The 11,462-nt window shown below is 47.3% G+C and overlaps 1 protein-coding gene across 1 annotated transcript; it reads right to left on the bottom strand.

Moving 5' to 3' along the window:
- Window positions 1-3,967: 3,967 nt before the first annotated feature.
- Window positions 3,968-10,364, bottom strand: LOC104557093 (histone H3.3A). Its single transcript, XM_061991522.1, has 4 exons — window positions 10,276-10,364; window positions 8,675-8,829; window positions 7,469-7,622; window positions 3,968-4,610 (listed from the first exon to the last, which is right to left on the bottom strand). The coding sequence occupies exons 2-4, from the start codon at window positions 8,800-8,802 to the stop codon at window positions 4,482-4,484; spliced, it is 411 nt and encodes a 136-aa protein (XP_061847506.1). The 5' UTR covers window positions 8,803-8,829; window positions 10,276-10,364; the 3' UTR covers window positions 3,968-4,481.
- Window positions 10,365-11,462: the final 1,098 nt, after the last annotated feature.

Raw genomic sequence — 11,462 nt, 5'->3', positions numbered from 1 at the left:
ATAACCACGTGAGTGAGACTGATCTTGTCTGAAGTCATTTTCCAATACACTAATTTTTAGCTCTGGTAAGCAAAGCAAGCTTTTTGTGTTGTTCATACAAAGTATCTGACTTAAGACAAATAAAGTTTTGTATTTACTCTTGAGAAAACAGCAAGTAAATACAGCTGCCAACAATAAAAGAGGTTATCACATCTAGAAGATGAAGGACTTCACAAAATAATTTAGAAATTGAAGTGTGGAGATACATGCAACGATATGTCTTCAACAGATGCTCAACCTTTGAAAATGTTTGCCAATAACAAGTAAGGAGCCACATCACGTTCATCCCTCCACCCAATAAACTCCTCCCCAGAAGGATGTGCGCATGACCACAACTTGTTTCCAGTATTAAAAATATCATTTGCAACTGAATTGCCCAGGAAATAGCAGAATTGCTATGAGGAAAAAGAGGTACACTATTTTAGGAACTGAAGTTCAGACTACTTTGGTTTTTTTTCAGATGTGAAAGAGGAACCTGAAGTCATTTCTTACACAGAATGTGTTAAATCAGTAGTACGTCTCTCTCGCTTGTAAACTCTTTCTTTTTGCAGAGAATTCAGCACGTGTGACTCGAGAAGATTTCTCTTTGTCACTGCTGAATTAGCCCCCATTCAAGCTTGATGTTGTTCCCCGTCCCCACAAATCCCAAACACCACAAGTTAGTAGGAATTTACATTAAGATTACAATTTCTTCAACATATGGCAATTGTAGACGCCAAGAATCTTACTAAGACTTTAAAACAGTGCTTGCAACACCGGCTGAGGAAAAGTGTTGAAACCAATAAACCCTCAAGTTATTTTTAAATCTATGAATATTTGTTTGTCAATAGTTTCCTCAAAAACAATCTCACTCAACAAGCAGCAATATACAGTTCTGAGAGTATCAGCTCTTGTTTTATCAATAAGGCATTTAGGACATCCCAGAGTAGTTAAATGGTGGATTACCATCCTGTAGGTCAGCTAACTCACCCTGTGACTCATTTCCCCACCTGTCAGCTCCAGAGGAAGCAGCCCAGGACAGCAAGGAAACAAGCTGCAATACCTGTTTGGTAAACACCTGCCAACTTTGGGCTATAGGCCGATTTTGTTTTTAGCTGGTGTCCAAACCTGCATATGCAGACAGCTAACAGGGCCTCCAGCAAGCTATTGCTCACTCCAAACAGCATGACAGACACGTGGCAATGTGTGAAGTGAGGAAACTGCATTTGTCAAAACACAGTTATTTGGCTACTTTGAAACCATACCACTGCATGTAACTGGATCAGAACTATTTTGTCCCCCCCTTCCTCATCCCAGGAAGTAGGAACCTGTAATCCTGAAGTGATCAAAGGAAGGGAGCACCAGCATCACATCATCACCAGTTTAGATCTTTACTCAAGTAACATACTGTATCCTACCTTTTTGAACAATCCATCTATGCCCTAACTGTGGGGTTACAGTGCTGTGTAGTCATCCCATCCCTCTACCACTTCCCAGAAATATTTTTTGTAGTAATGCTACTACACAAGGAAAAAAACTGATTAAACAGGAACTGCAGAGGGTCTTGTTCCTCCTCCTCCCTCTCTGAAGCTTTTGTATTAACACCAATCTCCACCTGTTTGTTTTGCTCTTTCTCTATTGCAGAGCCTGTTTTCCAGGTGCAATGAGCTGTCAGCTCTGTATGAGTTATGGCAACAATACACATAACACAAAAAACCTGCTGGAAAAAAAAAAAAATATATAACCCCAAATAACTACACTTTAGGCATACATTTTTTTTAAAAGCAATGTCACCTTTTGTACACCCATTCCACCATTAACATTAGACTGCATCAGCTAGAAAATCCATCCAAAATTAGACTGACACCAGACCATTCTGGTAATTTTAAAAAAGCAGTTCCTAACAAAAGCTGATCATTTAATTGTTCTTATTTTCATGCTGCTGGACAGGAAAAACAAAAAGATAGGGCAGCGGGGTGAGAAAGCTAGAGATTCAAGTAAATCATTCAGCAAAACAAAGGATAAGTCTGAAGAATGAAAATCCATCACATTTGAAAAAAAACAAATGAGGGGCAGAGAGATGGTACCTTAAGATTCTTCAAGAAAAAACAAACGAGTGTTTGATGTCAATACAAACATGGACTAAGAGGATCACTAAGAGGATTCACACGGCATTTCAAGGACCACAACCGAGATAGCCAACACTTTATCCCTAAGCTACAGACACAGTGCTGCACACTTAAATGTTGCCAACTGCACAGATTCCTGACCCCTTCATCTTCCATTGGGAATTCTTCTGCCTTGGAACAGTTTAACTGCACTATCCATTAAACTGGTATGTTCCTCACACCAATTCTCTTTTTTAGGAGAAAGAACTTGGTATGTCATCTGGAGTACCAAAACCTCTAGATTTGGTATTCTAATAAATCTAAGAAAGAAAAAAAACCCCTAATTAAGTTGCTTATCAATACTTCAATTCCATGTTACAAAAAAACGTCAGCCTAATTACCTCTTTGTGTAGTGGTTGCAGCATTGTTGACTGACTCATGAAACAGAATTCTGAAGTACAGGACAAAACAAGTAGTTAATAGTGTTGAGATGCATTTATAGCAAGTAGATAGAAGTGACAGCTTCAATCAGTAAAGTCTCAGTTGCTCACCTTTTATACTTTTGTTGATCTGGATGCTCCAAGACAAATCTTCCTTAACTTTTAGTTGATAGCTATGAACTGCTTGGCATCAGAAGGATGTGATCACGTTTTGTCTAGCATTAGTTTTCTCTGACACGCTACTCCATTTCCAGACTTTGCACAGCCCTGGCAGACCTCACTTATTACTGGAGCTGAACAAGTTGTGAATAATGTGATTTATTCCGTAACTTTTGGTGCTCTGTTCAAGATACCAATGCAGATAATACATCTCTATTAATCCTCTTTGGAAATCTTCAAAGTCACTGATGTTTAGAGCTCACTCAGAACCTCTTGAAAGAAGTTCAAAGAAAGCAAGCAGGCAATAAGCTCTGAAGGGGTCTTAGCATAGAGGTGAAATCTGTTTCACTGCTTACATATTTTCTTCTATGTAACTCATGTAATTATCTGCTAGAGTACATCACATCACTCATTTCCAGACTGGTCCAACAGAATCCTTACACAAGTTTCAGCTGAAAAATTAAACCTCAGTTTTTAAAGAACATAATTTCTGCAGCAAATTTCTTCACAGGATCCATCAGCAATTGGTGGAGGGCAGTGGATTAAAAAAACTAGTACATTTCAAATGTGTGCTCCTGTCTAAGTAGTGCTTTTGTGAAGTATTGTAACTAAGAAAAAATGGTACAAAAGTGTCTCACTGGAGTATACAAACTGAAACTCAATCACACCTGGACTAAGCTCTCAAACATGCTGGAGGGCGTGACTGGAACAGAAAGGTAGTGAACCAAAAAGTGAACACCTACAAATTGAGAAACAAGGTAACAGAGTGCAAAAGGGTTTAAAAAGAGAAACAAAAACCCACAAAAAAACCCCCACCTCAAAACACAGAAAAAAATCCCAACCCAACCACCACACCCTACTATTTATACCACACTGATAAACCATCAAAATCAGAAATGCTCCCAAATTCATTATTAAGTCAAATATGAAAGGACTCTAAACAGAAAAAAAACCCGAAACCCTCTTCTTAACAGGGTAGCTTCAAGAGCTCAGTTCAGCTCCAAACTCCACCTGGTAATACACTTACCAAATTTGCTATCATGTGGAGCAGACAGACATTTTAGACTCTTTAAAAAAATCCCTCACATATACACTACTCAGCCCAGGTAGTATCTCCAGTGTTTCCTAGATCTGCTCTAAGTATTTAGGTCACATATTGAAGAGTAAAAGTGAAGGATGATTATTTTTTAAATCAAATATAACCCACATGTAATATTTAAAAATCAAGACTAAAAGCAGGCATCATTTAATGTATTTTAATAGCAAACTTACAGGAACAGCACAGAAGACAGACAACATTAAAAACATGTACTTGCATGTAGGACAACTCAGTTAGAAAAGTATAGTGAATGGATGGAATCTACTGTATGATAAAAATGCTACAAACACCATTTAGTTGCCATTGATAAGAAATTTACTTGTTTTAAAAAAATCCAAATGCTGGCATTGTCCAGAAAAATTTGACAGGTTTATTATCTTTTTTTTTTTATAAAGTTGAATTGTTGAAACTTGTTCACTGAAACTTTTTTTTTGACCACATTTGATGTTTTATGTCCCTTCGTTTATCTTAAAAATCCACACAGAAATGAAAATGGAAAAAAAAATTGCCAATACCCAATTCTGTCCCCTATTTTTCCATTTGCAACCATAGACTTAGGTACCTTTTAACCCCATGGAAAAAATATCTAACGTTCATTACTACCAATAACAGGAAGAAGATTTTGCTTCGAGAATGACAAACCCATCACGGTGAAGTTTAGGCACGCTCTCCACGTATGCGGCGTGCTAGCTGGATATCTTTTGGCATGATTGTGACACGTTTGGCATGGATAGCACACAGGTTGGTATCTTCAAACAGGCCAACCAAGTAGGCTTCACTTGCCTCCTAGTGTAGAAGAAAAGAGTTAAGAACACTTTCACCCACTGAACACCAGGAAAAAAATAACAACTATTCAAAGTACAATGTAACAAGACATGAACTTCAAGCTTTTATCTTTAGCATCCAAAGCTTTAGATTCTAAAAAAAATAAACCCCTTCATTTTCTTATAAACCAACAGATAATAAAGTATGCCAAAGTTACATGTTACTGCTATTTGGTGAAGAGGTCCTCCAGAACACAATTGAACCAGTATTTTGATGGGACTCTCACAAGACAAGGAGTTCTATCTTATCAAAAGGGATAGTTTGTTTAGGGACTTCTCTTTTTAAAGGCTGGGCTGCACTATTTGAGCAACTTGGCTGCTGCCTCTTCCAGAGTAAGAGCTATGGAGCATCAGGTGACACTGGCAAGCTGCTACAGAAAAGAAGAGCAGGTATTCCTTGTGACACACAGCTCTGGCACACAGGTCTTTGCCACAGGATACTGTCTTAAATCAAAAGTCGAAAATTAGCAGAACAAAAATAAATATTGAGACTTATTAAAACAAGAGAACAACTCCTTTAGCTCAGGAACTCCTTGAGACACCCAAAACAGGAACACCAGTTGGAGAATTACCATTAGATGCTTGTCCTATTCCTACAGATTCTTCCTGCGTAAGTACCTCCTGTGTATTTGGGGCACAGAGCAGACCACCCCACTATCACTGAAGACTCTCAGCTCACACAGGTGAAAATCATAGGGTCAGCACTTAGGAGCACAAAGGATAAGTCCCTTCCTGGGAAAACCACAGCATACTTACTCCCTATTACTCAACAACTGCAGGCAGGATTCTGGTTCAACAGATGTTTACATTAAGTTAGCTGCTACAAAGAGCTACAAAGATGAGAGGACTGGAACACCTCTCTTACAAGCAAAGGTTACAAGACCTGGAGCTGTTTAGCCTGAAGATTATGGGGGATCAACACTTTGAAATACCTAACGGGTAGATGTCAAGAGATTGAGAACAGTCTTTTTTCTGTAACGCTCAGTGACAGGACAAGAGGTAATGGGCACAAATCGGAACACAGGAAGTTTCATATGAACATAAGGAAAAAATTCTTTCCTGTGAGAATGAGGGCACAGGCTGTCCAGGGAGGGTGTGGAGTCTCCTCTGCAGGTTTTCAGACCCATCTGGACTTGTCCCTGTGTGACCTGACGTAGGTGAACCTGCTTTAGCAGAGGGTTGGACTGGATGATTTCTAGAGGTCCTTTCCAACCCCTACCATTCTGTGATTCTCTGCTATTAAGCCCAGCACAACAATTTTCAAGTTAATGCAGAATTCTAGCACCTAACAGTCTCCCAGGAAGCACCTCAGTATGAAGGCACCAGGCCAGCCAGTACAGAGATCAGGACACAGCACACAGCTCAAAAGAGAAGGCAGGAATGATGGGGCTCACTTAGAGGAAGAAGGTTGAGGTGTCACTTTCTATGCAAGAGAACAGCTTGTATGAACCATTTCACTATCAGGAGCTGCAAAAATCAGGTTACTAGGCTCAAAGTTCCTGTTTAAAAATATAGATTATTGAATATGGAGAAAGAAAAATATTGACTACAGTAGACAAGGACTGTAGTATTAGTAACTCATTTCATAATGCAGCAGGATATCACTGTGGGTACTCCTAAAACAGTTTTGCTAAGTCACTAGATGAAAAGTTAAGTCACTTCTCCAAACAAGCTACATTAGCACAAACAACATGGTAATAAAGGGGTTAAAAGTTGAGGTTTTCTGCAAACATGCAAGCAGTGAGTGTTAGGAATAGCATGTGAATAAGTTCTGCACCAACAAGTCCTTAATGCAAAACCAGGAGTGTTCAAATCAGCCTTCTGAAAATTAAAATTTGTAATAATCAGTTCCTGATAAGAAGACACATAGGTAAACCTCACGATTTAAGAGCTGATTTAAGAACAACACCTAAAAGCAAAAGCAGCAACTTGACAAATGCACACAGACATCTTTTGAAGCTAAACATGCTCAAGTTCATAGGATCTCACAGCATATGTCTTGGTCAATGTCAAGGGGAAGTCATTAACAAGAAAGACCATTTTGCCTGTAGATCAGATATTCTACAACTACAGACAGGTTCTGGAATCTTTCAACAGCTAAAAGAGCAGCAAAGACCTGTCTTTAATCAGGAATGTCGTTCTATCGCAAGAGGGAAATGTTCTCACGATAAGAGTCTCAAGGGGCACCTAACTTATGAAGTTGGGTCTGAAACAGTAATTGATATTTTACCTTAAATATACTCTAAATAAGTTATTTAATATATTTAAAAATGTGTTTAGCATCAACTAAGTAGACCTGCTTCTGCAGGTTGGTTGGACAAGATGATCTCTAAAGGTCCCTTCCAACCCCTACCACTCCATGATTCTATGAACTACATCACATAAAAACACTTATTTCCCTAATGGCATTTAGGTGTGGCTTATCAAGCCATCTTCCTTTAAACAGCATTTGAGGACACCAAGATCTCCATTCGGACAGGCCAGAACAAGCTCTCACTCTGAGCAAGGGAAGGCTGAGAGCTCCATCCCCCCTATACCAGCCTTCCCCCCCGCCGGGGGAGGTGACACCCCCTGCAGCAGCACACCAATCAGGCAGAGCTAGGGCTAACCCTGGAAACAGTCTGGCCAATGAGGGCAGGAGGCGGGATCTTCCACATACCCTCAAGTCTCCAGGTTTTGGGGGGCTACTGGGGAGTGTGTATGTATGTATGTCTGTGTGTGTGTCACTGTGACAGTGCCGACCCCTGAAGGACGGCCTTCCCCTCGAGTCCCTCCCCGAGCGCCAGCCAGACAGGGTGCTCCCTGCGGGGAAAGGCTCACCTGCAAAGCACCGATGGCAGCGCTCTGGAAGCGCAGATCTGTTTTGAAGTCCTGAGCAATTTCACGCACCAGGCGCTGGAAGGGAAGCTTGCGGATCAGAAGTTCGGTGGACTTTTGATAGCGCCTGATTTCACGGAGAGCCACAGTACCCGGCCTTTCAACATTAAATAATTACGGAAAGAAGAATAGTAATTAGTATTCAAAACATATTCCACATCACCTTAAAAAAGATGGGTTCACCCTCTAAAACAGTCACTATACAAGTTTTGGTCTTGCTGGAGGAATGCCAGTGTTTACAACACAAAACCAGATTTATGTTTTCTCGCCCTCGATCCTTGCAAAATTCCGTGGGCCCCAGCAGGGACCCCTCAGGCAGAAGTGGACAGCACAGGGACACTAACGCATCTCTGTGCAGACGTGGCAAATCGGCCCACTGCTGCGAGTTTGTAGACAACCATCCTCCTGCAAAAACCTCTCAAAACCCTGCACGACCGTGCAAGGGCCGGAAAACTCAGTTATTACGGGATCGCTCAAAAGAAGAATGAAAAAAAACATCTTCCGTGCCGTCGAGGAAAAAAAGAGAAGCGTTAGCCTGTGGCACAAGCTGGGTTCGGGACAGGCGAGGCACGGCCATTCGGGGAGGCCCCGCGCATCCGTGGACGTGTGGCGCCCTCGCGTGGCCAATGGCCTCCCCTGCACGGCCACCGCTGCCGCGGGCGGATCAGACCCCACGAGTAAATTAAGGCACGCCGGTGACAATAAACTTGGCGGCGGCGCAGCCCTGCTGCACCATTTCGATAACTATCAGTTAAAAAAAATAAAAACGATAAATAATAAAATCGCAGACCCGCCTTCACCGCAGAGGGAGACGTCGATTTCATTTTTGGGGTCGCCGGTACCCAAACGGCCGGAAAAGGGGTAACGGTAAACATGGAGTCAGAGCCTGCACGGGGCATTTCTGGGGGAGGGGGGGGGTTGCAGCAGGCAGAGACCCACGTCCCGCCGCGGTGGTGGAGCAGAGCAGAGCCGGCGGGCGGCCCCGGGGAGCAGGCGGGCGCGGAGGGAGCGGGTGAAGCTTCCCCCCTTTCCCGGGTGCTCCGCCCCCCCCCCCCCCCCCCCCCCGGGATGGCGGTGGAGGTTGGGGGGGGGGGGGGGGGGGGTCCGCCCGGTGCCGGCACGGCACCGCCTCTGTGCGGCGCTGCGTACCTGTAGCGGTGCGGCTTCTTCACCCCGCCAGTAGAGGGCGCGCTCTTGCGGGCGGCTTTGGTGGCGAGCTGCTTGCGGGGCGCCTTGCCGCCGGTGGACTTGCGGGCCGTCTGCTTGGTACGGGCCATGCTCCTGCCGACGTCGCTGCCTTACACCTGCCGAGGAGGGGGGAATGTGGGGGGGGACACACACGAGACGATACACCGGCTGTCCCGCTCAGCAGACGCCCCCGACGACACCTGCCCCCTCCGCGGGCGAGCGCCCACCTCGCACCCGCCCCGCGCGCGGCGCCCCTACCCGCGGCCGTTGAACGGCGGGGCGAGCCGTTAGCCTCGGAGCCCGCGGCCGCCGAACGCCTCCAACCGCCAACGAGTAAAATAAATAAATAACGAGATAAAAATAGAAATTGAACGACTGCCGATCGCGGAATATTAAAATACAGGTTTTTTCGCCCAGGAATTCAATAACGAGGCGGCGGCGGCTGGAGCCGAGCGAGCCGCCCGCCAGCAGGCGCGGAGAGGCGGCTGTCGCCTCCCCTCGCCGGCCGCCCGTCACCTGCCAAGTGTTTGCAAATACCGCCCGGCAAACAGCCGGGGGGCTGGCACCCCACCCCCCGCTTCCACCCGCCGAAAACCTCCTCCGAAACCGCGGACGGGGTGAAAGCGGAGAAGCAGCCCCCGCCGGCCCTCCGCCGAACAGCCCGGGCCTGCCCGCCGCCCGCTTGCGCTCCCCGACCCGCCGGCAACCGCAGGCAAACCAGCATTTATCGTGCAAAAAGGAAAGGGTCCGGAAAAAAGTGCGAGGAAGCTACAAACTTTTTTTTTTTGAGGGGGGGTGGGTTGTTTTTTGGGTGCCGTCTTTCTGTATAACTGCTTCCCCAAAGCTGCCTCGCTCCCAAGCGCCTCTCACAGGCAAACTCATCTCCCAGACCCAGAACAAAATGGAAACAATCACGAAATGCAGCCCTAGTCCTTTTGCAAAGGAGGAAAAAATAAATTGCAAAAAATAACGCCAAAAAAATCGCAAGGAACTCCAAACCATGTGGGTGCAGATGAAGGGGGAGGTAGCGGAAAAGTTTGCACTCGAAAACCAAAAAATTGCGTTGCATTTGGGTCGTTCCTTCGGCGAATTTCTTTCCCTTTTTATTGTTTTTTATGCAATAGGAAAAAAAATATGGTCGGTGACCAGAGAAAAGAGACAAGATGGTGAAGCTGAGCAACAACTGTGGGGAGTAGGGGAAGGAAGGCAAGAGAGTTACCCTGGGCTGGCGAGCGGCTCCTCTTTGCGGCCGCTTCTCTGCCCCGATCCGGGGGATGTCGGGCTGAGGAGGCAGCTAAAGGGCTGGGGAGGCTGCTGGAGGGGGTCTGGAGCGGGGGCGAGGGGAGCAGAGGGGGACAACGACGGCACGAAGCGGGGCCGGGGGGTGCCGGCGGAGGGAGCCGCTCCGGCTGCGCCGGGAAGGCGGCGCGGAGAAGGGGAACCCGAGCTACTGCCGCCTCCCCAACCCCTCAAAAGTTTGTGGGGAAGGTCGGGGGAGGGTTGCGGGGTGCCTCCGGGGGGCGGCGGGGCGCGGGGGGCGGCGGGCGCGGCGCCAGACTTACCCCGTCCGCTGGGCGAGCGCGGCTGCCGTGCGGGAGGGAGGGCGGGAGGAAGGGAGGGCGGGCGGGCGCGAGGAGGAGCCGGAGCTGCTGCTGCTGCTGCTGCTGGCGGCGGCGGCGGCTCGGAGCACAATTGAAAGATGGCTGACTCGGGAGGGCCGGTCCTGCGCTCAACCCCGCCCCGGGCCCGCCCGCCCGCCAATGGCGCACAATGGAGGGAAGGCGCGGCCCCGCCCGGCGCACCGCCCCCTCCCTCGGCGCCGTGTGTACAAACACAAAAGGCACGCCGCGCGCGCGAGGGGGATTTCCTCCTCTCCCGCGCCCCCCTCACGGGCCCGGGCCGTGCGAGGCCACGGCGGGGCCGCTCAACGCCGCGGCACGGCACCGGGCGGGACGGGGACAGGCGGCCTCCGCCGAGCCCGGGCCCTGCACCCCAAGGCGGGCTGCCCTCGTCCCCCCGCCCGCCCCACAGCCCGCGGCGTGCCCGGCCCTGTGCCGGTCGTGCCCGCAGGGTGGGCGGCAGGCAGGGCAGGGGCCCCGGAGAGCAGTGCCCTGGAAAGCTGGGGCACACGGCCCTCCCGCGGCCGGCTGGGAGGTGAGCCAGCGCCGCGGGGAGTGCTAGGCCCAGCTCTTAACCCCACCAAAGTTGGAGGCACCTCGTCATCTCCCAGAATCCATCTTACTGGCTTTGGGGCGTTTGTTTTTTCTTTACAGAGAAGCAACACCAAAGTTCTCACTGTAAACAGGCCCCTCGGAGCTCACCCGGCAAAAGGCTGACATAGAAGTGACATTTTTCTCCTTCTGCAACATTAAGACCCGAGCAGCAGGAAGGGACTGCTGGGATCACTTCCAACTCCCAATCACCCTACAGACACAAGGAAGATGTGAGGTTTGGGAAGGGGGAGGCATCCCATTCCTGGGTTTGGTGCTGTCAAACTGTTGCAAGTTTGAAATGCAACAGTTAGAAAAGCAACTGTAAGCTTAGTAGTGCCAGGGCCAACAGATCTCAACTAGTTGTATCAGCTGCCATGTTGTTTAATGAGAAAAATTCACTCAATCTATTTTCTGTCATCATCAGAAACAAAATGACCTGTGAGAAAGTAAATTCTAATACAATTGAACAGTCATTTGCAATTTTCTTATCTATGGTTCAACTGCAGACTCCAGTCTGTACTCCCTGTAACTGATGC

Source organism: Colius striatus, chromosome 2 (assembly GCF_028858725.1).
Source record: "Colius striatus isolate bColStr4 chromosome 2, bColStr4.1.hap1, whole genome shotgun sequence".
NCBI classification, from domain to species: domain Eukaryota; kingdom Metazoa; phylum Chordata; class Aves; order Coliiformes; family Coliidae; genus Colius; species Colius striatus.
This window is presented reverse-complemented; position numbering and strand designations above follow the sequence as displayed.